The sequence below is a fragment of the Perca fluviatilis genome, chromosome 8 (assembly GCF_010015445.1).
Source record: "Perca fluviatilis chromosome 8, GENO_Pfluv_1.0, whole genome shotgun sequence".
NCBI lineage: Eukaryota > Metazoa > Chordata > Actinopteri > Perciformes > Percidae > Perca > Perca fluviatilis.
In genome coordinates this window covers 38,979,694-39,007,403 of record NC_053119.1, presented here as the reverse complement: position 1 = coordinate 39,007,403, position 27,710 = coordinate 38,979,694, and the positions used below count along the sequence as shown (strand labels likewise).

Here is a 27,710-nt window from a genome sequence, read left to right as displayed (position 1 = left end):
TTTTGGTTGTCTGTCCCTCACACGCATCTCCGTTTTATCCACGCCAGCACAAACAAACTCTCTCTCACACACACACACACACACACACACACACACACACACACACACACACACACACACACACACACACACACACACACACACACACACACAGAGCCATATAATAACATAATATAAATAATAAAACATGAAAAATCCTGTCACCTCCATCACTGCAGTGTGTATATAACACACACTAGAGAGCGGGGTGCAGGAGTCCGGCACATCCAAACACACACCAATCAGTCACAGTATGACACGCCATACTTGAAACACTATGAAACTATGAAAGAGAATAGCCCTTTATCACAGGGGACAGAAAGAGAGACAGACATCTAAGTCCCAGGCAATAAATGCTGCAAGCATAGCATTTAAATATCCGTAAATGACAAGAAATCAGTGATGGATCATCTTTCATTCACATTTAAGATGACGTTTTATGAGTAATATTGCTTAGCTATTCTGACAGCATGCAGCACACCTAGACCAAGTCATGTTAGACAAAGGACACAGGAGGAAGAGTAGAGCCAACCAGAAAGGAAAAAATGAATGGAGGATAGACATAATATGAGAAAAATGCAAACATGGATACAAAGACTAAAGCAGACAAACACAGGAACAAAGACTAAAGCAGACAAACACAGGAACTGGTAATATGTCAGAATGGATCAAAAGAATGAGGCAGAATGACATTCGAGGCGAGTAAAAAGATAAAGAGAGACAGATGAAAAAGCTACTCTAATAATTAGATGAAATTAAACAAGAAACACACGACAGATAGTGTGTGTTGAGGTGAGCGTTGTGCTGTCAGAGCTCTCTGGGGAGATTGAACGACTGTGTGAGAATCAATGGAAGCCATTCAGCTCCACTTTAGATCCACACATCAATCACTGCAAACACTCACACACACACACACACACACACACACACACACACACACACACACACAAAATGTGAAAATTCTTCTTCTTTCAGAGCATGTACTCTCTACTTCATAAAAGAGTGTTGATAAGCAGTGACATCACTCTGTACCGATGTTACAGTAAGGAAAACTGCCAACTTACATGAAATATTGAAGGCCATCAGAATCTAACAATGTCCATAATTAACCAGAAATGACTGACGTATATATGTGCATCTACATACAGTAACAGTAGCTGTATTTACAGTAACATGTCAGAAGAGACATGAACACATCACACTAATCCTCTCTGCCCTTCAGTGGATACATACGTCAGTTTCAGAATAGATTTTAAGATTTTACTGTTGTTTTCAAAGCATTGAAAGGTATGAGCCTGATTAGCTTGATAGAGATCATCTAGCGGAGTCCTCATATTGGTTCCTAAATCTGGCCTTGTAATGATATTCATGATTATATTATATGATGGGGACAAGTTTGCAAGCTGCAATGCATTGTGGACTCTGTGGAGAACCTGGCACTGTATGAGTGATGGATTTCTTTCACCCTTGCAGCTGTTTCAATATCACTGACAAGCTGAAACCTCGAGATTGAGCTCACTCAACTCGCAGTGTCACTATACCAACACATACTACACACTGGACCTGTCACTGGGCTCTAAGTGTATGCATGCTTGAAACCCATGGCTTACTTTATATACTATTTGACATGCAGACTCGCAAAACTCAAAACCATCGCATAATGTCTGTAGGCAGCAAGAGATGGACAGAAACACATACTCCTTCCAATAAGGCGTGTGGTTTATGCACATGCAGTCCTGACCTGCCCCTCTGTCCCTGTCGAAGTCTAACCAGCAAGACAATGTCCTCACTTTTTACCCCTTTTGAGAAAAATTGACATGTCACAGGCCTTATCAGGATGTGTCTTACTTGTGAGACTTGTGGTCCAGGACGTTGTGGTCCACGTCGATGTGGTTGATTCTTCTGCTGTAGAGAGCCTTCATGTCTTTGGTTAGAGACAGCAGACTGTGGCAGAACTTTACACCCATCTCCTGCAGCTCCCTGGTTCCTGTCTGCAGGCCCTGCACATACACACACACACACACACACACACACACACACACACACACACACACACACACACACACACACACACACACACACACACAGCAGGCTTGGATGTATGACTTGCTAGTCAGGCTATACATTGCTATACATTAATGTAACGTTAATGCTAGACTTGGCAAACTGTGTGTAATTACAGTAAGGTGTGTGTAACTTAAAAATAATAATGTCACAATTCAGAATGGTTCCAGAAATAACGTGGACTGGACTCCCAACCAGACTTCTCATCTGTGCAGTGAACACTTTGAAAGTTATCACTTCATCACGAGTTTGAAGGCATCACTTGTTTCATAAGACATTACGATTTTGCCAAATTATGACACTAGGTTGTAATTAATCACTCGTCTTAAAACAAATTTTTATTCTTTGGCGTATGATTTAGTTTAGGGACATGTGTATAGAAGTGTGTTGAATGTATGATGTTCATGGTGTCTATATTTTTATTGTCTTCCTTTGTTTTAATAACATAATATAACTTTGTACAGCACTTTGTTCAGCCTAGGTTGGTTTTAAATGTGCTCTATAAATAAATTGACTTGACTTGTTTGAGCAGAGCTGCTCAGGAGCACAGAATTAATTTCAGTGTAAACTGACAATAAAGTCGTATCGTATCGTCTAAGCCATTTCATTCAGTGTTTTTGTCGAAAAGGTAAAGCCATGTTGTGTTTCCATTGTTATTTTATTGGTCTCTGTTAAACAGACCTGTTAGCTACAGGAAGTAAATAGTGTCCTGTTTGGCTGTAGAGATCTCAACAGTGTGGTTCCGGAAGTGAAAATCCCATTCATTTTCTCCAGGATTTTGATTATTATCTATTAGAGATGCACCGATAGACTGGCCGGTGACCGGAATTGGCCAGTTTTCACGTGCTCGGCCATGACCGGCAACCGGCGAGGTCAGTCTGACATATGCCGATTTCATGACACACATGTTCCCTCGCACATGTAGGGAACCTCGTGAATTAACCTGCAACATGTCAGCTGTTTGGGAATTCTTCAGCGTGTGTGCAGAAGATAACAAGTTTGCAATATGCAACACCTGCAAGGAAAAAGTAGGGCATGTAGGGACGACAGCAAAAACCAAAATCACATTTCTTTTGTTGGATATTTGATATGAGAAGAAGGAAATGGTTCTAACGTTGCACTTTAGATGTTGCACACCAGGAGTAATTTATATAGTTCTATTTTGTAGTGATCCATTATATGTTCACAAAATGTTCCATGTTCTGTGTAAAGAAAAGATAGAAAATATATATTTGTGTGTGCTGTAAAGTGGTTAGAAAAAATGAAATCGGAATCGGTTAAAATCGGTATTGGCCGGCCTAACTCAAAGAAAATCGGAATCGGCCTAGAAAGTTGTAATCGGTGCATCTTTATTATCCCTACATGTCGAAACCATCCGAGGTAGACTGACCCCGAGCTGTGAGGTTGTGAAACAAAGGTTTCTGCTCCTGTAGAAGACAGGAGAGTGTCCGGATGAAATCAATCAGCTTTTACGAAAAACAGGTTTTATTCACAATGTCACGGAGAAGTACTACACTACCCACAATCCTAAGCATAACAGCGATGTCTGTGATTGGTGGAACTCGCTGTTACCATGGAAATGTTTACTGCACCTGCGAACCCGCGAACAACTAGCAAGCTGCTACCACTAAACTCTATGATGCTTTATGGTCATAGTCTTTTTTTTTGTTGCCAAATCAGATGTTTTATGGTTATGATTCATCTGGTAGCTGGTTGACTTGGTTCCAGGCTGAAAACTCTTTGTAAAAACATTTAATTAAACACATATGGAGATATTGAATGGGGGAAATGACCTCCGGAACCAGAGCCGCTCAAGAAAGTGGGCGGTCACTGTTGAGCCCTATTATTGTGTAAGCACTTTGGGTTAGGGTTGAAAGTTCGTTCTTGGACTTGGAAACTGCTGAAAGTCTCAGATGATCTGATACAGTGATGCTGTCAGGTGAACCACTATCAAATGCTATTATGTCATGTTATTTTTTAAGTTTTAGTTCATCTAACTATTATTTCTCTTGTCTGCCATTTCATTTTCACAGGATAGAGGAGATGAAATCAATTCCCTCTCATTGAAAAGCTACTTTCATTGTATTCCACCAAAAAGTTGTCTGTCTGTATTTGCTGAATACACAGTAGGTAAGGGGAATGCTCTTGTGATGCAAATCCCTCACCTCTCCTTCCCTCACTTTTCCTTTCCTCCCCAAAATACTCTTCCTGAGATGAAAATGATAAATCGTTGTCGGCAGTAAAATATCAAGCAATTATGCCATTTTGTGTCCTCATTTTGACACATTTAAAGTGACATTCAGCAACTGATTCACACTTTACTGTGTCCTCACTGGAGAGATGCAAAGCGTGCAAAATGTGTTGATGGAAAAATGGGATGGAAAAACACTTTAAACAGTGTCTTCAAAGGTCAGCTCACAATGCCAGCACATATTGTCAAACATCACACATTCCTGTCTGGCCTGCTAGCTACAGGGACTACTTATTATTATATCAGTCAGTCTGTCCATCAGTCTGTCCATCAGTCTGTCCATCAGTCTGTCCATCCATCCAACACTTTGATCCAGTGTTTTAATGTAACAAAGTACAAATACTTCACGACTGTACTTAAGTAGAATTTGCACATATCTGTACTTTACTTTGTTTTTTATATGTCCAGAAACTTTTACTTTTACTCTACATTTCCCCTGAGCATCTTAGTTACTCGATACTACAAAGTCAAATCAGAAGAAATCTGTTACACTGGAAAAAAGCAGGTTTGGTGAATCATTGCTCCTAAATTGTCAAGATACTGCACACTCCATCCTAGTTGGTGACCTGATGCCTGTTTGTTGTCAAGCGGCAAAAAAACAAAGCCTTTTCGGAGGGCTAAATAACGGAAAATCCGAACAATAATGGCTGATAGTGTCATGGAAACACCTGGTGCAGGCTCTGTCGCCAGATGATGACCACCCTTACGACTGAAGGGGAGGTGGGCTGAGACATCATTTGTCTTCAGCCTCCAACGTGGTTCTGAAAACCATTCCCAGGCGCTTTACAGACGCACCATCCTGCTCCACCTCTTGAGCAGGGGGAGGGGCATCATCTGAAGCTGCTGGGACACCATCTTCTCTGGCAAACACAAATGGACTATATCTTAGCAGTCATGTGACTTCATGCCATGAGATCATGGGACTGCCTTGTGTATTAAGGCCAGAGTTACTTCCTGTGCACACTAAACAACTGATGAAGGTGTTTGGATGAAATGTCTTGTATTTAATATTTTTAAATTAAAGCTTTGTTGATTCTAATAGATAAGTACATTTAATAAATGACTTTTGATACTTAAGTACAGTAAATATCAGATACTTTACTTTTACTTTTCTGGTAAGATACTTACTATATAATATATACTATACCACTTTTACTCAAGTATTGCTTTCAAGTACTTTATACAAGACTGCTTTGATCAGAATAAGTTTGTCTAACCCAGAGGTTTGTTTCCAGCCAGTGTGATTGTCTTGCTCTGACGCCTTTTTAGTTAGTTAGTTAAGCACAATTAATAAACATTAATTTGGAATTATGGCCTGAACTCAAAACCCACAAAGCTTTATGAGACCAGAATTATCTTACAACTGGACTCCACACTCAGTCTGCCTCTCCCACCATCTGAGCCTCCAACCATGACAGTGAGGGCTGACCTGATAATCCAACAGCTCTCTGAAACATCCGTCCATGTTGTTTTAACATATCAATCATGAACGTAAAAAATACATACATGTATGCTGTGTGTTTATTCTGACGTGTCTACATGCTGTAAGGCATCTTTCACTGTAAGCCTGACATTCATGTTGCTCTTTTTCACTCATAACTATGATCATACTGTTATTAGCAGCTGGGCCATAATTATTCTGTGCTTTTGCACTTCCACTATAAAGTGCTAAAAGCTCTTTATAGCTCGGGTTTATTGACTCCATAAATAAAGGTTAGAAAACTGGTGACTGGAGGCTTAGTGTTCAGCCTGGGACTTAATTACAGAGAGAGAGAGATAATGATGTTTTGTGTATGACCCACACATCCTGTTGCAGAAAATGCAGGTTGATGTGGCACAGAGCAAGAAACTTAGAATTTGCGTCTAATTCTTAAAGTGTTTGTCCTCATTTATTAAGCGAAAATCTAGTCAAAGGAGTTGAAAGGTTTTACTAAAATGTCTTGCGTTGATTTTTAATATCTCATTCAATCAATGATCTTTATCTAAAGCTAAAAACATTAGGCTATTAACCTTTAAATATGTGCAGCCTTGTGCGGGATGAATACATGGCTGCAGTCCCAAAGGAACAGCTCAGGAGCAGAAACACTTTGAGCACCAAACGAAGCAGGACTTCAGGACTCATTTAGTGGCACTCTTTGCAAATCACATGAACTGTGCTCATTTACATCTGTAGTCTTCCCCTCCTCCATCCCATGGCCCCACCACTTGTGGGAGAAACCGCTGGGGTCGGTTGTGCTACCACTCGTGAAGGTCAGGGGCCTTGACGGACCAGAGTCGGGAAGCAAAGGCTGGCTCTGGGGATGTGAAACGTCACTTCTCTGTGGGGGAAGGAGCTGGAACTTGTGCGGGAGGTTAAGCAATAGACAGTAAAATAATGGACACAGCGACGCCATATACTTCGACGGAGACCAGTGAAGTCACTTTTCCGGTGATGGCTGAGCGTGCTACGCAGCCTCAAACTGAACTTGACGACGTAGATGTGATGTGAGCAACCTGTCTGAAAGTTGTAAGTCTTCTGGTAGCTGTGCCAAGAGAAATCTCAATCATTCCCAATCTTGCATAGACGTAGGTATATGTAAAGAGATAACATAGGCACAGGCTAATTATTGCTAACTAAAATGCTAGTTAACATTAGTAATTAAACTTAAACAGAGCTCTAATGTAAGTTGAAACTGCCTGCGAGCTTCTCCTGTACTATACGGTAATTTCTCTACTATGCGACAGTAAGTCTTGTGGTTATGACACAATCGTTAGCCTATTTTTACAAAAACGTCTACTACGGAGCCATAAAGTGAGGTACAAGGTAATGGAGCCTTTTATACAGAGTCGTGTTTCTATAGAAATAAACAATAGACAAATAGAGTCTTTAAACGCTTCAGATGTAAAGTCATTTGCTGTCAAAGTGACGCCAAAATGAATGGCAGTCAATGGAATGCTAATGGAAGGTGATGGCTTGTTAGCCTACAATCTCCCCATAGGAGGTACGCTTTCCGGATGCTTGCTTACCCTCTTGGGTTAAGCGCTACCAGTTAGATCTGGTGGGGCTTACCTGTATGCACAGTCTGGGTTCTGGAACCATTCTGCTGGACAGCGGTTGGGACCTATTTTTCTCCGGAGTTTCCCAGGGTGTGAGGGTGTGGGGATACTCTCAAGCCCCCGACTGAGTGCCCCTATGTTGAAAATATGTACACATGCACACACCTTGTATATTCCCTGGTCGCAGCCATTGTGAGTACTCTCCATGGTATAACTTCTCAGCACGCCCATTTCCCTCCAGACTACCACCCTGGCTGTGGCAGAGCGAGACTTCTCCACCTGTTCAAATCACAATAGAAATACAGGTAAATTAAGCCAGTATTATATCGACGATAAAACACTGGAGAAAAACAGAGCATCATTCTAATTGTTGTTATTACCAAATAGTTGCAGCTGTTGAAAGAAAAGGCGGGAGCGAGGCGATCCAACGTCTTTGGAATGGTCTAGAGAGAGAGAAAGAGAGAGAAAGAAAGAGAGAGAGACAGAGAGAGTCTCTCAGCATTTTTTATGTTGCAGAGCTTTAACTGCACTCCACCGCTGGGACATAAGGAGAGGACCACATAGCATTTTAAACTGAACTCTCTATGCCCGGCATGGCTGTGCGTCTGTTTGGTGTGTGTGTGTGTGTGTGTGTGTGTGTGTGTGTGTGTGTATTACCCTGTATCCAGGGTCCTCCTTCAGTCCCGCAGTGTTAACAACAGAGCCAGACTGCCACAGAGTCTCCTTCACACTGCAGCCGTACAGGAAGACGTTCTTCTTCCTCGAGTGGCCGTGGTAGTCGCAGAACACCTGCGAGAGAAACTGAGCTTTGTAGGGCTGCATTTAACATCACTGATCATAAAGATTTAAGGTGTCACATGATCTGATTTTGTCTGGAATTATTCAGCCATGTGGAAATGATATGCTCTTGGAAAGCTGTAATACAATCTTTGAATCTGGAACCTAACCTAATGAACAATAAAAATACTCTGTTCTGTACTTTTTAGTAACGTTTTTCTTACTATCTGTCCGTCCATCCATCCAGCCAGCCATCAATCCATCCATCCATCAGTGTTTCCCACACATAGACTATATTGTGGCGGTGCGCCGCACAATCAACACCTGCCGCCGCACATTGCGGTTTTTTTATCGCTATTTAAAACACGCAGCATTCGTTCAGCTGCATTTCCTTTCCCTGCTCTCCTCCGTCTCTATGTCACTCACACACACACACACACACACACACACACACACACACACACACACACACACACACACACACACACACACACACACACACACACACACACACACACACACACACACATACACACATACACACACAGCCCCTCGATCATCCCCCCGTGCACTCAGCGTCTGTCTCCATGAAAACACAGTCTATGGAGAAGACGGCTGGCGAAATTCACAAGTTCACGAAAGGTTGGTATCTCATGAACACCTTTACACAATCACGCATTAAACAGTGCTATCAAAATATTTTATATTCTGAATACAATGTTGTCAGTGTGTTAATGTTGGAGTCCCGACCCGACTCTTAGCAAACAAGCGATTGTGCCTGCTTTAGAAAGTTTGCAGTACAATGCAGTTGGGTTGTCGGTTGTATTGTTGTGTTTACAATATTTTCAGGCTTCAACCAGTGCCGCTTACAGTTTTTTTCGGTTGCTAAACGACAGTGGGCACAACTGGAGTCACATGGGCAAAACTCTAACTCCAGTCTGCACAGCAGCAGTTCATGTGGACCAAACTCTAGTTCATTTTTCATTGCTTGAACACAGTTTTCAAAACTCTACACACTTATCCCATGACTTTAACCACAACGTGCACAACACTGTAGATTTACAGCACTTTGTTCAAATGCTAACACACTGCTTTCAAAACTGTAAACCACACATTCAGAACAGAATAGATTTCAGGCTGGTGCCTATCAAACACTGCTGATTGTAATTTTAGCTGAAAGCCTAAGCAGGTGTCTTGTTTTAGACTAGTTAGTGAACATATATGGTATTTACACAGAGAAAGCTCAGAAAGTCTTTTTTTGTATACAAACACCAAATAAGAATGAAACAATTATACACTGTACTGTTTGAGAGAAACGGGTAAAAGAGCAAAGATACCAATATGTCCAGGGAAGATGTCTTATGTACACAGCTATAAAAAAAAGAGGAAAACACTATATCTTTACTATAGTAAAACTGGATTCTTACTGTTTTTCAGAAAGTAATGGAGGTGAAAGCAATAGAAACACCACATTCATTTGTATTTAGAGATGATGCAGACATCCAATGTGATGAAGAAAACTTGCCACATGATGCTGGAGAGAGGCAGGATTAGTCACACTATTCGTTGGTACTGTTATGTACCTTTAGTTTTTTTCCCCAGTAATTCCATAAATTACTAGAGACAAAATACTTTATTGAAGAAAACTGCTGATTTTCATTCCTTCTTGTTTACCTTATGTAAAAATTGGTATGTTATACAATCTATATTTTTTCCTTAAATAAACTGTTGAGTAGTGTCAAGTCAGTCAAATTGTTCAAACTGTAAAGATGAAAAAGTTTGTAATTTCTGTATTGGTGTTTGATGCTAGTGTTTTTACCCTCAGTGTGTTCTGAGTGACAGTGTGTGTTATCTCAGTGAGGCCTGTGCATACTGTTTGAGACGTGTGTTAAGAGTTGTGTTGCTTTGAATGAGTTTTGCAGGTGATGTGAACTGTTTAGCTCAGGTGACTGTAGGTAGTGCAGACTGTAGTTTGAGTTTTGCACATGTGACTCCAGTTGTGCCCACTGTCGTTTAGCAATCGAAAAAAACTGTAAGCAGAAAGAGATAGAATTGTTAGGCATTGAAGAAAGAGTAGGAGAAGAGGTCAGCATCCAACAGCGTGTCCTCCTCAGTTGTTGATACTTGGGAAACACTGCATCCATCCATCCATATACAGTATATCTATCTACCTAGTTTTATACAGTATCTGTTAACCTTCTTATTTAGAAGCCTCTTTTTTAAATTGGCAAAGTGAGCTACACATTTTTAATTCCTCGTAACCATTCCACAAGTTAACCCCTTTGACATACATGTTATACATCCATTCTTTAGTCTTTTTTGTAACATACTGTCTCTCTCTCATTTCAAACTCCATCTGAATACCATTTGGAAGCAAATTATTTTGTGCTTTGTATATTATCTGTGCAGTTTTAAGATCAACTAGATCAGGGGTGTCAAACATACGGCCCGCGGGCCGGAACCGGCCCCCAAGGAGGTTCGATCAGGCCCGCAGGATAATTTGAAAGTGGAAAAAATGCATAAAAGACATGGAATTAATATTTTTAATTCGCTGCAATTCATGGATTATCCGCTAAGGGGCGCACTCTTTCCATCAGAGTAGAAGACAAGCCGCATCACTGAGACAGACTGAAAACAGCAGACGGTATCAATGCGCCATCTGCTGCTTGTTACGACGTTGTTAATACTTGGTCTCTACCTCTCCGCTACACCCTCATTAGCCAAAATGTCGTTATCCAAACGGAGAAAAGTAGATAAGGAGTGTAGAATTTTCAAAGAAAAATGGACCACGTCCTATTTATTTACAGAGATGCACGGAAAACCTTCGTGCTTGGTGTGTTTGCAACAAGTTTCGGTATTGAAGGAATATAATATTCGACGCCACTACGAGACTCATCACAGCAAAAAATATGACGGCTTGCAAGGACAACTGAGAAGAGATAAGATTAACGAATTGCTGGCGGGTCTGAGGAAACAGCAGTCAACTTTCATCCAGAGCCGAGAAGTCAGTGAAGCAGCGGTAAAAGCCAGCTACCTAATTGCTAGCGAAATAGCATTAGCATCGAAGCCGTATTCCGACGGTGACTTTGTTAAACGATGCATGATGAAGGCGGCTGAACTTGTATGTCCCGAGAAGCGACAAGCTTTTGCCAATATTAGCCTGACGAGGAATACTATAGCAGAGAGGATTTCGGAACTATCGGCAGATTTAGACAGTCAATTGAAACAGAGAGTCAAGTCATTTATTGCATTTTCCGTGGCAATTGACGAGAGCACTGACATTACAGACGTGGCCCAACTGGCCATATTTATTCGAGGAGTTGATGAGACATTGACTGTTACTGAAGAGTTTCTTGAGTTGGTGCCAATGATGGACACCACAACAGCCGAGGACATTTTCGGCTCTGTCGTTGCTGCATTGGACAGAGTTGGAGTGGACTGGTCCCGCGCTGTCAGCCTGGCTACAGACGGCGCGCCATCCATGGTCGGAAAGAAAGCAGGTGTCGCGACAAAGTTCAAAGACAAAGTACAAGCCCTTAATGGAGGAGATCGTTTCTGGACATTTCACTGTAATTTGCACCAGGAGGCATTGTGTTGCAAGTCGCTGAAAATGGACCACGTCATGGAGGTGGTTGTACAATCTGAACAAAATGTTGCAAGGCCGCAAAAAAGTTGTCACACAGTTTTCTGACAACATACATGCATTTAAGTTGAAGCTGACTTTGTGGGAGATGCAACTGGCAAATGGCAACCCTGCTCATTTCCCCTGTCTGAGAGATGTGTGTGTGACCAGACCTGATGCGGACATGAAACGGTACAAAGACAAAATTGCAGGACTACTGCGGGAGTTTGAGAAACGTTTTCAGGTATTTGGTGAACTTGAGACAGAATTTTCAGTTTTTCGCTCACCTTTCACAGTTAAAGCTTCTGATCTGCCGGTCGAAATTCAGCTAGAGATAATTGATTTGCAGTGTGATGCAGATTTGAAGGGCAAATTTGCCTCTGTAGGTCTGGACAGATTTTATCAGTATCTACTACCAGGGTACCCCAAATTAACAGCCCTGGCTGCTAAAATTTTGTGCATGTTTGGGACAACCTACCTTTGTGAACAAATTTTCTCAGTGATGAATATCAATAAAACAAAAATGCGTTCAAGGCTCACAAACAAGCACTTAAATGACATTCTGAAAGTGACAGCTAGTCAGGACATGACACCTGGTGTTGATGCACTTGTACAGGCCAAAAGATGCCAAGTTTCAGGAACAAATACAAGTCCAGACTAGACTAACACCTTTAAAATGCTGCCTTAGATACTGTTTGCATTGAAAGAATACAGCTCTGTGAAGATGAATCCTTACTGTGGTGATTTAAAAAATGTGCACTTTAATGTTAGTCAGCAGCTTCAAAACAAAAGTTGTGTGATGGAATTCTACTGTTCATACAACTCCATAAATTTTCAGTATGTATTGTATGTGTATGTATGTTTCATGTATGAAGTTTACAGATTTACAGGACAGGCGAACACTTTCTTCATTACACATTTAAAATCACTCTCCTTAGTTTGTAAGGGGTGCGCACGGGGATTACATTTAGATTTTATATCGCGTATGTGTAAGTGTTTTAAAATTCCTAATTCCTTCTTTAAAAGTCTCCTTTAATCTTAAAGTGCATTACTATATTTTTCAGTACCAATTAAAGTTTTGTGCCTTTGTACAATCAGTGGGATCAGTTGCAATGCATATTTGTGAATGATAAAAGTAAATTGCACATTTGTCTAAGGAAATATGAGGTGTTTCATGAAATGTTTTGTAAAAGGATAGTTCATTAAATTTCAATATTTTCCTAATGTTCTTGTGCTTCTTTACACCAAAACAAAGGAAAGACATGATATTTTGGTTATTTATAGCAGAGTATGGTATAATTTTAATGGTCTGGCCCACTTGACATCTCCCTAGGCCGTATGTGGCCCACGATGCGAAATGAGTTTGACATCCCTGAACTAGATCAACATTTTTTAAACTGCATAAGTTAATAAACAGTGTCGATGTACTTGTTCTTAAATCCATGCAGATCTCAGCATCACGTTTTTTTTTTTTTTTTTAAAGTGCCAACCACCTGGCTGTGAAAAGGTTAACAAGTCCTTTTTAGGGTGCGCATGCCGTTTTCTGTATGCCAGTCAGCAGCTTCAGTTGTTAATTACGTAAATTAGGCTGGAAAACAACCTCCTCACTCTAATTTGGAACAATTAAATAAGCCAATCAAGGTCAATTCATTATAGGTCTTTCTCATTAAAGCCTCATCACATCACATTTCAGTTTCAGGAAGACACGTGCAAAAACCCTGCTGACGCCACCACACACACACACACACACACACATTCACACACACACACACACACGCCTACCAGCTTTGTGTTTAGCTGCTGGTTCTGTGAAGGGAAAACTGAAATAATCAGGCTGTTAAAGACTTTCCCATTGATTTGAAAAAATACTTATTGTCAATGTTGCAGCTGGAATTTCATTTATTCCGTCAATGACAGAAATAAATCAGGAAGCAGCATCAGAATGATTGCTGTGATTAGCTCAGATTAGAAGGAAGGTTATTTCTACTCAATTATAAGCTGTTGTTTAGTTTCTTCTTCTGTGGTCCGGGTATGCTTCAGTTAGAGCAACTATAACTGATGGAGTAATCTTAGGGAAGTATTGTCTTCATGGTTAAAGGAATTTCAGAATTATAGTGAGATGATCAGCTGGATATCAATCTTCAGTCAGGTCTTTGTGTTTGCTACAGAGCTGGAGTCAGGCTGTGGTTAGCCTAGCTTAGCATCAAGACTGGAAGCAGGGGAAACAGCTAGCCTGGCTCTGTCCAAAGTACAGAAAGACAACTGCCAACACATCTAAAGCTCACTGATTAACGTGGTGTATCCAACTATTTCTTGACAAACAAAAGCTCAGCCCAGTTCTTTTGTGCTGTGTCTCAGGCTGTTCTCATGAACCATTCCTACATATAGTTACGAAAAGTAAAGTGGGTATTCCAGGTATTTATTCCTGTCAGCAGAACATTGACTGCTGCTGTATAAGACCCTGAAGATCCTCATAGGGAGGAGGTCAGGGGGATTGTTTGGCTGCTAAAACACAGGGCTTTCAAGCCGGGGAGCAGAGTTCATGTCCCAGAAGAAGTTAAGGAGAAAACACAAGACTTTGACCCAGGAAACAGGTGTTCATGTCTCATGATCAGGATTGCGAAGATCCAGGACTTAGCCAAACAATTTGAACATCGACAACTGAATGGTTCCTGTACTATGTAAAAGCGCTTTGAGTAGTCGTTAAGACTAGAAAAGCGCTATATAAAAACAGTCCATTTACATTTACATTTAAGGGGACTTCTGTTTGAAACCAAATCACCATCTTTTTTTCTACTGTCGCTGCAGGACATTCACCTTTTGTCTGCTAAACTCAACAGTAACGACCTCTGAAATGGCCCTCACCTCTAGGTGCTCTGCACCTGGCTCACAGTCAACCTCTTCTCTGCTAAACTTAACTGTCATGTGACCGGTCGTCATGTCACCGGCTGGCGGTAATTTAGTACGATATCATACGAATTGTTGTGCCTACCGTTTCGTACGATATCATACAAAACCTTTTCATGAGAATGTGTTGTGTGTCGCCAGCTGTACTCCAGCACAGGTTTTGGTCTCTGTACATTCATGATGGTACCAAACCTCGCTGTGATGACTAGACTTCAGGAAGTGGTGACAAAAACAAAAGGGTTAGGGTTACAAAACACAAAGCTGCCCAATGCCACGGACGTGTCTGTGTATACAGACCATTGCTGCCCTTCAGTATTTCTGAACTTTGAACAGAGCCAGGCTAGCTGTTTTACCCTGCTTCTAGCCTTTTGCTAAGCTAGGCTTACCATGTCCTGACTCCAGCATCCACATTAACTCTAGTAGTGCATTGACCTTACATTAAAAGGGACATCACTTCTAGTGGTACACATCAGTGCGCTGTGAAAGAACATTTATAATGAGCTCAGAGCAAGTTTGATATACAAAAGTCTCAAAGGGGGCAGGGTGACATGCTTGAGAGATTTCCAAAGTAACAGCCGGTAGAGCTCATGAAGTGACCAGAACATCTGAAGACCAGTAATATCAAGCTAACAGAAGAGCATGCAGAGCTCACCAGTGGAGTCCGACCAATACTGTTGAGGTAGTAGAGGAAGCCCTTGGCATGGTAGATGGTGGGACTGAGGACCGGGTCTGGTTTACTCCACTGGCGGTTCAGATCCTCACTGTTGAGATCACAGCGATTCCTGAGGAGACACAGCAGTGGAGGCTGAGCCTGCTTCTGGTCAACCCTCCCAGCCGCACAGCATCATGGTGTGTTCAGTAACACTTCATAATAACCATCACTAATAAATGGTACATTGATAGTTCATTAAACTTAAGTTAATAGTTATTTTACATTTAATTAAACAGTGTAATGATGATTAATAACAAAGGGAGCTACGTCACGTTCTGCATCATTTACATAACTGGAAGTTAAGTAACGTAACAGATAACCCAAACCGATTTTAACCCAATTTTTTTTCTTCTAAACTTAACTAAGTAGTTCTTAAGCCTAAATCTAACCAAACTGTGACTGTTTTTCAACGATATTGACGTGTTTTAAACTTCGACCGTTACCTACTCTGGTTTTGATATGAGGACAGAAAACACTCCTGTGGGTCGTATTAGAGGGGAGGAACAAATGACCGACATCATTGTATGGTTTGGAGGTTGGCTGTTACAACACAGTAGCAAATGAGGATCTGACTAAACAAACCAAACTGCCATACAGTGTGTGTGTGTGTGTGTGTGTGTGTGTGTGTGTGTGTGTGTGTGTGTGTGTGTGTGTGTGTGTGTGTGTGTGTGTGTGATGCGTGACAGAGCACCCCCAATCTTCCTCCTAAGAGAGTCTGACTTATCATGTGAAACAGCATTCTGCTTGCATTTATTGTGTGTGTGTGTGTGTGTGTGTGTGTGTGAGTGTGTGTCTAATGTATCAGCCTGCCAAAGCTATCTTCTCTCTGAGGTTTGTGTCACATTACAGAATAAAAATTCTCAATTCTCACAGCTCACTTCCAGAGCCATAGTTTGCTCACTGCAGGTTTAAACAGCAGACACAATATGCAACTAGAAAAGATGAGTGTGTATAGTATATGTGCACACACACACACTTGTTGGATACGTGTACATGCAAATGTATATTATATATTATACGTGCGTGTGTGTGTGTGTGTGTGTGTGTGTGTGTGTGTGTGTGTGTGTGTGTGTGTGTGTGTGTGTGTATGTGTGTGTTACTTACTAAGTTTGACAGAGCTGAGCTAAGTGTAATCAATCAAAGCAAATAAGCTGTAAAACTATTCAAACCAAGTGAGTGAAGTTAAATGAATGACTCCCACACAAGAAATGAATAACCGAGCTATTAACCAACAAAGTAAAGAGTCCTGAACGTGAAACATTAATTTTAATTGCTAATTTTACAATGCCCCTTAATGAGTCAGTGAGCGTGAAAAACCTAAGAACTACTACATCTGCTTTCGTGCCTTCCTGAATGCACAACATGTTCAGGATCAGAATGTGCTGATTGACTCAGCAGTTCCAGCAGCTTTGTATATTTGTCTGAGAAAGAGGTCATAGGACTGGTTCCTGCATCTCATTGGGCCTGGTTTTTGTTGTCAGTAGGGATGGACAACAGACCTCAAAATCACGGTTAATTGAACATTTTCGTCGATTATGATTAATTAACGATTCATTTATTTTTCTTTGTTTTTTTGCCCTCATAGTTCACTGGTTTGTACTGTAAATATGCTCAGCTATTAAAGGTGGGATCGTTTCTTTGTGATGAAAGAGTGCATATCTTATCTTTGTGATTTCCAGGGGCTTGAAGTAAACACACAGATGAACTATCTATGGTTATTTATTGAATATTTTGAACAATTGATATCAAAGCACACATTGCGTGAAATCTCCTCATGAAAGAAGTCCCATTTCAGTTTTAATGTTAAAAGAAGTTCCCTAAAAAAATAATGAATAAATATATAACTTAAATTCTTTGCAAAAAAACAAAAAAAACAATTTCAAATATTGCCATGTCAAAGGTAAAACTCAAGACTTTTACCCAGGAAACAGGTGTTCGGGTCCTGTGAGTATTACTCAAGGGGGCCGCTGTTTTAACTCCAAACCACCATCTTTTTTCTAATCTTAACTAGTCGTTGTTACCGGCAGGTTAAGGCAGTCTTTGTCATGCTCACATAATAGACCAATGAGGTGAGTTACTGAAGCCTGGCTCTGCCCTCCTACGTACTTCTGCTCAATTTTCCTTCAGTACGCCGTCTCGGTTTGCAGTATATTCTTGGGTCTTCTCCGGTCAAATCTTTACCGGTCCAATCAGCGAACAGAGGGAGTGGCTGAGAAGGATTTGATTTTCCAGCTCGCTCCGTTAGCGGTGAAGGAGCTGGCTAAGGCAAACGCTAGCGATGCTAAGCCAACGTCACGACCAAACGTTAGCGATCCAGAGTGGCTCTGGGTAGATCCAATAGTAAACTTCAAAAGAGTACCCGCCTTCAAGGAAGTTAACACTTGTCAATGGAGAGAGGCCAGACTCTCTGTACAAATGAAATGTACCAGAGTCTGGTAGGACCAGGCTAGAGTTACAGATCACTCCCTCGGAAATAAATCCCGGTAAACCTTGTCTTTCTCTTCCGCTCTGTAGGGCAAGGCATGTGGCGTGCGCTTGTGATAGCATTACGTTTATTTTATTTTTAAATGTCATTAAAGGGGTGATAGAATGCAAAACCGATTTTACCCTGTCATAGTTGAATAACGACAGTTCGGTGGGTAAATAGGACATACATATAAGCTCAAAATCCCATTGACACCCCTTTACTATGAAAATTTCATATTTTGAAACTGCCTCTGAAAACGGGCGAATCCCAACAAAGCTGGAAGTTGACGTCAACCTCCCAAAAACCGAAACCTTTGTCAGCCCATGGGTGTATTAAGAGAACGGTCACGCCCCAACATTTGCATAGGCTACACAACTGACCTGAGATCAGTTAGTCTTCTGAATCTAGGTCGTGCAGATCTCAGAAAATGTATACATTGTTCATATGCTATTTTACCATTAAATTCACTTGTGAGAATTTTTTATGCGAGAAATCAACTACTTAGAGGTCAAATATGGGCCGTTTTACGAAAATTGATGTCTAATTGCAAATTTTGTCCGACTGTGTCGGACTTCAGAGGCTGGTGCTGCCTGTGTTGCTGCCTCGCCGCCTGGCCTGCCTTCCTCCACAGACCCCGGCTTGCTGTGAGCCCGATTGAGCTCCGGCACGGCTGCTGCAGCCCACAGCACCTCATACCAGCGCAAAGTCACAATTTGGGCTGGTGGACTACTACCAAACGCCGCTGCTCTGACAGAGCTCCAGGGCCTGCAACTTCCCTCTTCCTGCTAGCTAGCTAAATGCCCGGTGTATGTGAGTGAAAGCGCGGTCAGCGAGCTTGTTACGCCAGCATTCTCTTACCACAGATTCTAGTTAATCTTATAATGTGTGTAATTATAATGTGTTGAGTTATTTAAACAAACGATTGGGAAAATAAACGCTTTCTCTTGTTTATGAGTCTCATTGATAGAGCCTGCGGCAGGATGGAGCTCTATCAATGAGAGCTAGCTAGCCTCCTCTTAGAATTCCTCTGGAATTCACAAATATTCATTAACTTGAAATCGGACACCGTTGTTAGCTTTATAAAAAATATAGTTAGATGTTGTATAAGTGGGGTGTGAAATTCAAACTGTAAATATACTCAAATTACGACCAAAAATGAAGCTAACTAGCCGCAATCTGTACACATAGGATTGCAGGGACAGTCGTCGCTAACGAAACCCATACAGCTCACAAATATTCATTAACTTGAAATCCGGACACCGTTGTTAGCTTTATAAAACATATAGTTAGATGTTGTATAAAGTGGCGTAGCGAAATTCAAACTGTAAATATACTCGAATTACGACCACAAATGAAGCTAACTAGCCGCAATCTGTACACATAGGATTGCAGGGACAATTGCGCAACTAAACGAAACCCGTACAGCTCACAAATATTCATTAACTTGAAATCGGACACAGTTGTTAGCTTTATAAAACATATAGTTAGATGTTGTATAAGTGGCGTGGAGAATTCAAACTGTAAATATACTCAATTACGACCAACAAAATGAAGCTAACTAGCCGCAATCTGTACACATAGGATTGAAGGGACAGTCGAGCTAACAAAACCCTTACAGCTCACAAATATTCATTAACTTGAAATCGGACACCGTTGTTAGCTTTATAAAACATATAGTTATATGTTGTATAGCTAAATGGGCGTGGAAATGTGTGTAACATTTGGTAAGAGATTGCTGGTGTAACAAGCTCGCTGACCCGCTCTCACACGGGCCATTTAGCTAGCAGGAAGAGAGGAGATGCAGGCCCTGGCGCTTTGTCAGGGCAGCGCGTTGGTAGTAGTCCACCAGCCCAAACGGTGACTTTGCCGGTATGAGGTGCTGTGGGCTGCGCGCAAGCCGTCGGAGCTCAATCGAGCTCACAGCAAGCCGGGTCTGTGGAGGAAGACAGGCCAAGCGTGCGGGGCAGCAACACAGGCAGCTGAACTCCGACACACAGTTTTACCAAATTTGCAATTAGCCATCCATTTTCGTAAAGCGCCCATATTTGAGCTTTATATAGTTGATTTCCGCATAAAAAAGTCTCAGAAGTGAATTTGGTAAGGAAACATTGCAGTGTCGGATTGTTTTTTATGAGATTCTCGTTTCTAATGTATGTGGTATTGGAGCGCTCAACCAATCAGCACACGACCTCTAATGCGTTTGTATGGCGAAGTCGCTCAACCAACCAGCTCTATGTGTGTGTTAATGCGGGGCTAAGGCTCAACCAAGCGCAGCGCAGCTCATCTAAATATTCATGACCATACCATATTTGGAAGAAAAGCTCTTGTTACAAATAGGGCCAAAACACAGGGATGCATAAGGGCCAATAAAATATCAACCAGGCCATTTTCAGCCCAACTAATGTTACATACCCCATTAGGAGACCATAAGGAACAGTGTAAAATACCCTATATAATCATTCTATCACCCCTTTAAGTTTTCAAAATGTATTCCAGACCGATGTGCCCGTGTGTTGTGCTGCTCCTGCGTCAAAGTTAGGATGACTCGTGGAGGCCCAGCGTGAGTGTCTGCATGGGGCAGAGAGTTTTTAAAATTATTATTTAACAATATTCATTTACTGATTTTGTAATACATTATATTTATATTCCTGAATCTACATGTCTGAGTTTTGATTGTGGACCTGCCTGTGTTTGAGGGAACCCCTGGTTAAAAGAATAAGATTTGGTACTCTTAGGGTGAAAGTCCCAAGGTGACGTTGTCAATATTTTACCGGTAATATAATTAGCCGACACCTCTTCAGTGTCCTGTTACATCATGTTATTCTGACCAACCCTAACCAAACTGACCACAGAGTAAAACACATGTCCTTTTCAGCAGTGATTTGAAAATAGTCTGAGATGATTAAAGATTATATGTTCCTGCTGTTGCCAGCATCAGATCAGAAAAGGCTTCTATGTGTTGTTCTGGAGGGCAATGATAAAGTTGTTGACACGTTACCAGCAGCTTCAGTCCTCACTCAGAGTCTGTCTACACCAGATATTCAAAGCAAAGCAAAGCCCAACACAAAAGCTATGAAGTTATTAGATCATAAGTCATAAGAAAACAGTCCTGAATCGAGAAAATATGCTTCAGCTTGCAGTGAGTGAAACATGGCTTGTGTTAAAGTGTATGTGTTTTGTCAGACCTGTGTGGGACGGATGAGTGAAAACAGCAGCCTGAACATGTTTCTGCAAAACCCCTGTATTATTGTTGTTATTCCACGGCTGTAGTAATGCATTTGGGTTTTCAGCTGCCTCGACTGCCCTTTCTTTATTTTTGATCTCATTTCCTGACGTGGACTCAGGCTAAACCAGCTGGGAACCACTGGCTTCATGGAGAACTTGTCCAATGGGTAATGTTCCCCAAAACTTGGTGTACTCCTTTAAGGTTTTAGTGACTTCTCCTGATACCAAGTTCAGAGCAGTTTCTTCAGTCTTATCTGTGTCTGCCTCCTTTCCATCTTTTTTAACTCCGTTTCCCTCTCTGTCTTGCTCTAATCTCTTTCACCCTCTCTCTCTCCCTCTATAGGTCTCTCACCCTGTGACGTGCCCCCCATCCTCAGCTCTGTCCCAGGGCTGCAGACACACAGAAACATAGGGATCTAACACCGTTAAAAGTCTTTGTAAACTTATTTTCCTCAACATTTGCTCCCTTCTACCCAGCACTGCAGCTGCCTGCCCTCAGGCGTGTGTGTGTGTGTGTGTGTGTGTGTGTGTTATCTGGCAGCCATTGTTAATTTGCTGCATGATACCATTTGATTCTACCACAGCCCACAGCTCATATTCATTTGTTTAAATCCCTGTATGTTTATCAGTCTTTATGTGTTTGTGTATCAGTATCAAAATGAACTGGGACATAATCATCAACCTGCATAGACTTTAATAACTATATAAACATGAAGCATGTACTATATATACCAGCCATGTGTTGGCTTATGATGCATTATAGTTATGGCAGGGTTTGCGTTTGAATTATGCTGACAGAAATAAGAATAGAGGGGAAAATAAATGTCATGTTACCAATGAGTGAATGAATACAACCACTGAACTACTGTGGAGCAATGTAATTATCATAAAGTGCTATCTGTCCTCCTGTAAATGACTGTAAACTCACTCACTGAGCCAGAGAGAGTGTCTGCTTACAATCAACTCTCAAAAGAGTACACAAAATTTCCTAAACCAAGAAATAACATTCATTTATTTGCCAAATAGGTTTTTGGGAAAACTAGTGATGTCCATGAAGCTTCATGAAGCATTTTCTTTATTTTCCGAGCCCACTAGATGGCGCTCTCTGCTTAACAAAGCGTTGACAGCACTCAGAGTTCCTTTTTCTTTAAACCAAGAGCCCCATCTAGTGGGCTTAGAAAATAAAAAACATTATTTACGATGCTTCACGAAGCTTCATTTGGCCATCACTTAAGGCTCTGACACACCAACCCGATTATCGGACAGTCTGGCGAGGTCGGTGACTTGAGTCTATTCGGTGCGTTCCGTGCAGTCGTCAGTCGGAGGAGCCGTCGGCATCCATTTTGGCCGATTTGACTTGTTGAATCGGCCAGTGGGCAGTCGGACTCAGTGACCAATTTGATTGGTGGAGTGCTAGCCCTTGACTAGCGAATCAGTGCTTCTTCCACAAGAAGAAGCCCGAGAGCTGACAACGGCAGTATCTTCTTGTTACTAGCCATCGTATTTTCTTCCGTTCAGCGAGTAATGACAACAACGATCCTTCTTGACTACTATCACCACTCTCTGATGAAAACAAGGACTGACGACAGCGTGCTCTGTGTTTACTAGGTCTAGAGAGATGTTCCGTCATTTCCGTTTTTCATTTTTCGGGCGACAATACAGATTAGCGCTGCCTGCTGTTATGGAGACATATTACGTCTCACGTACGCGTTGGTGTGTCAGAGCCTTAAGGGAAATGTAAGTTCTATGGATAACATCACTGGGCTAACCCACCATTAAATTGACCACATAACGTTAGCTGCAGTAGCTGTATCGGTAGTCAACTCATATTATGCTAAGTTAGCCAGTTAATATTACGTTAGCTAACGTCACTTGCGGCTATTTCTAGAATGAAATTACATAACATTTAAACGTGATGTGAATAAAACTTTAATACATTAACTTGTGCATGAACGTTAGTTCTGTCTGAGTCACGTCAAATAGGTGTTCATCAGTTGAAGCCAACATCTCCCATGATCCCACGCTACTTCACAATGTCATCAAAGACCATTTTTTTCTTACTGTTTTGATTGAGACATCTGTCGCGGCAGAAATTACATACCGTGCATTTAACCTGAGAGTGCCTAAACAGAAGCATGAAAATTTCTTGATTTCTGTAGTCTCCACAGTAGTGATTCGTGATGTGCCCCAACCCGCAAATTGGACGTGTTCGGGTAAGCTTACTAAAGAAAAAAATTAAGGGTTTGGGCCGGCTGGTCAAAAAGTGTCAAAGCAGCATTCTGAGTAGGTTACAGAAAAAATGCCGTAACGGGTGATGTTATGGTTGCATACAGAGTGAGACTAGAAGGGTCTGGGAGAGACAGCCTGTCCGATGACACCATTACAGACTATGCTTTGCTTGAGTTGTGAGGCATTCTGCAAATATGATGGCCATAAGACAATCTAAAGGCAAATCTAAACTGAATCAGCATTCATGTAGTGGATCTTAGCTCGTGGACGAGTTTCTGGAGTTCTGCTGCTCATTTGATGTCGTGCCTGGTTAGGGGTTTACTCGAGTAGCACAAGGGCTAATAAATATCACTGTTCATTATGGGGCAGTGGATGCATAATCTGTTTTCCCTCACAGGCAGACCGTCTGCGACAGAAAAAGAAAAAAAGAAAACGCTAGTCTGTGTGAGTCTGTCAAAGCGCTAGAATACGGAATAGGCATCACAAGCGAAATGTGGACACGCAGCTTCAATATGAGAACACATACCGTGCTGACATGTCACTTTGTCACAGAAGACTGGAAACTGTTGTCGACTGACTGCCACTTAAGAGTTTGACGCAGCAATATGAAAAACTGCCATGAGCATACACAAACAAATCAACAAAGAACTTTTAAAAGTTGGCATATCAGCTGAAGGCCTGTCAAACGTCGTGTTAGTAAGTGATCAGGACCCCAGTATCAAAGCAGCACTTAACAACTATTTGTGGATACCATGCGTAGTGCATGTCATAATAGTAATAACGTCAAGAAGCATACACTCAAGGAAAGTGATGTGAGATATTGGTCTAAGTGAGATATAATAATTATTCACTAGATGCTAATTCATTTTGGGTTACCTTTTGTAGCACAAATGGGGAAGACAAGTGCATCTATCATCAGGAGGCTCTGTGAGGTACACATCCTGAACTTACCTATTGTTGATAATGACACACAGGCAATGAGTGAAGTGAACTGTAGGCCGCAAATGTAGGCTAGATTGAAACCTTAATCTTTTATAAAAACGTAGTGATGTTAGAATGGTTTGACTTTGACTTTGTGATGACAGCAGCCACTCCAGAACATTCATTGAAAAGACGAAGACTCATGGAGTGGGAAGACACCCCAGACGTATTTGCGCTAGATAAGGTACATTGTTGAATGTAAGGAGGATGTCCTTGTCTTTTGGAGTTACTGTCTCCTCTCCATGCTGGCTAAAATCGTGCTGTGCATTTCGGCAACACATGCATCGAGTGACAGTCCCTCCAGAAAAACGTGATTATGCAATCACATAATTCAATGCGTTATCAGCCAAAGTACGCATATTTATGCGGGGGCCGCATTTTTTCAAATACGGCGCGCTTTCGCCTCAAAAATTGCCAATTTCTGCGCAAAATATGCGGGGCTTGCATGATTTAATAATCCCCGCATTTTCGTTGCAAAAAAGTCCCATATATCTTAGCAGAAAGTTGAAAAATGTTGTGTTTACTTCACACAAGAGCAGCCATTTTCCCCTGTTGCCATGGGAATGTTATGAAGTGACATAATTACGCGACGTGAACATCATCGAAAAGCAGGGTGTTGGGAGAATCACCTTTTTTTCCTATTTTTCATCAAATCGCAATTTTTGCAAGTTCCCGCAATTTCATCGCATAAAATTGCATAAATATCCCTCATATTCCATCGCATTTTTTAAGAAAACGTGCCGCATAATCAAGGATTTTGGCCCGCAACAATCACAAAAAAACTCAGCATTTTTCTGGAAGGACTGTAGTGAGCACACTTTCAGCTAAGCTGGTATTGTCCTATCCTAGATATCCTAGATTGTTCTACTACTGTGGGCGGGGGAGAAAGAGAGCCCTCTGACAGCTGGATCAGCACCTTGGAGTCCTTGTCTATGTCCCACAGACTGTAGAAGAGAAGTGGACCTGTCCACCATGACATCTGCCATTGGTTTTCCGGGCTACTGTTTGGTAGCCTCGAGTATTGGTATTTTGGAGCCAGAAGTGACCATGTTTGGACGAGATGGTGGAGTGGGTGCATTGTGTGGAAACATTGGCACTGAAAAATAAAACAGGTTGGGTTCGGTGGTTGATTAACGGTTCTTTATCTTGTTTAACAGCGTGATTATCACTAATCAGGAGCACACAGCTGGCACATGTGGCATTTATTTAGTTTCATTAGAATGAGAGCATTCCTGAGTCTCACAGCTGTGGTGACTCACAAGGAGAGCTGAGCACACTTGACATGTCACAGCTCCATACACCTGGTCTTTTCTCTGCTCACTCATTTCACAGCTCTCCTCTCCTTCATGGTCTCTTTCCTTTAAAGCAACTAAATAAATGTCATACTTCCAAAGACTGCAAACGCAATTATTCCAGGCATCATCATCTCCAAAAGATCCCGGAGTTGGACACTTTGTATGTCTAGCACACATCTGACCCTCAAAGCTGTAACATCACACTATATCTGACTTGTCTTCTGAGGGATTCATTATTCACATCACCACAAGCAAAACATGAACAAAGGTTGTTTTAAGCTGTCAGACACTATTTCCTGGTAATACAGTCTTAGATATTTTGATCACTTGCGCCTACAGCTTCTTCAAGATATTTTAAAAAAACAATCAGAGGAAGAAAATCACTCTTTGGTTGAGCTGCTCACGACTTTCAGACATTACACACTGTGTGACGAGGACTCACAAAGCAATAGTTAAAAGACTGATGTGTTGGCCATCTTATCCAAAATGTGATAGTCATGCTAATCAAAATCATTGAGCTCTATCTCGAGCTAAAACTTTGGCTGCACTAATCAAAATGGAAACGGAAATGATGTGTGAAATGTGAAAGTTGTCGCTCGCAGTGACAAACCCACAGAGAATGACCGCTCACATCAAGCTGCTCTGTAGCAGCAGCAGCTGTTACCAGAGACAAAGCTCTGAACAACTCGCTGTACTCTCCCTGCTCATCAGCAGACAGACAGTCAGAGACTAGCTGGTGAACGTAGAGAAGTTTTTAGCAGCTACAGAGACAGATGTTTCCCTCAGGAGACTAAAGACAGCTGAAAGTGAGAGAATATTGGACTGACATTCATCAGGTGGACACAGACAAGACTCCTGATGAATAATCATGTTGCTCCGTAACTGCTGCATGTGGAAACAGGCAGCTGTTTGCTAACGAGTTCAACACCTCTATTTAAGGTAATATGTGTCAGCGTAGTGAAAAGGTGGAACATAAATCAGTTAGTGCAGCTTTGAGTGAGTTGGCAGGGTTCCATGATGTGAGTTTATTCTTTTTTAATATTTTTCCAGGAGACAGTAATGTGGTCTAAAAGACATGAAAAAAATGGGAGCATGTCCCTGCTAATCAAAGCTATTTAGCACACAAATTGAGAAAAAACTATCCTCATCTAATATTGATGAGAGAACCCTACTGGTTCTGCTTTTCTAATGGTTGAAATGCCTTTGAGGAGCCCAAATACACACACAAACCAACAGAGAATGGGGAAAAAGCTATGTTGATGCTTTCAGTATTGTTCCAGTTTCACACCAATTTCAAGCTCAGAATATTGGCACGAGAAAGAAAGAAAAAAAGAAAGTCCGAGGAGAAAAGAGAGACGGGGAGAAGGCTGACGGCACGATGAGTAAATCCCTGCAGTGTCTAACTTAATTCCTGTGAAATGTCAGCGTTGTGTAGCAAGACTTACATCACACACACACACACACACACACACAAACACACACAGAGACAGAGAGCAGACTAAAGAACTGTTCGGAGATAGAGACAAATCAGGTTCTATAGAGGATTTGGATGTCCACTCAGTGGCCATTTTATTAGGTACACCTGTACACCTGCTCCTTGAATGAGAGAATGTTCGATATTTATTTAATGGGCCACCGGAGGAGTTTTGGGATCTTTCGTTAAAATAGACTTGGCCCTCCCTTTGCCAGCACAAATTTTTCTATGACCGTCCAAAACAGTTGGGAAAAAAGGCATGACCCTCCCTAACATTTTATTGGTGCCTTCTATACTGGTTTGCTCTTGGTAAAGATGTACAGATGCCCATTGTTTTTTTTTACAGCCATGAGATACATGACTTAACCTCTGTTTTCTCATCTTACACATCACACTCCTCTGTTATGGTGTGGTGGCCATTTCAGTAGATTTACTCACTAACATTGTTGTGGAAACACAATAAGCATGGAAACTAAATGCACACTTCCTGCATTACTGCATTACTTCAAATATTAAGTTACTCCTCTAGTAAACTAGTATTCACATGAAATAAAACAATAAAACATTGAGACCATTCAGCAAAGCACACTGGGTAATAAGAAATCAACACATGAACTGGTTGCTATGGACT

General features: G+C 41.5%; 1 protein-coding gene across 5 annotated transcripts in view; it reads right to left on the bottom strand.

Annotated features, from left to right (window-relative positions):
• The window catches only part of LOC120564171 (cytosolic carboxypeptidase 4), a 121,232-nt gene that overhangs the window by 11,382 nt on the left and 82,140 nt on the right, over window positions 1–27,710 (bottom strand). For all 5 annotated transcript variants that reach the window (XM_039808941.1, XM_039808947.1, XM_039808942.1 and 2 more), the window contains exons 22-26: window positions 15,349–15,478; window positions 8,048–8,179; window positions 7,771–7,833; window positions 7,556–7,669; window positions 1,888–2,039 (exon numbers count right to left, since the gene is read on the bottom strand). In XM_039808941.1, the coding sequence (XP_039664875.1) occupies window positions 1,888–2,039; window positions 7,556–7,669; window positions 7,771–7,833; window positions 8,048–8,179; window positions 15,349–15,478 (591 nt within the window). The remainder of the gene's footprint in view (window positions 1–1,887; window positions 2,040–7,555; window positions 7,670–7,770; window positions 7,834–8,047; window positions 8,180–15,348; window positions 15,479–27,710) is intronic.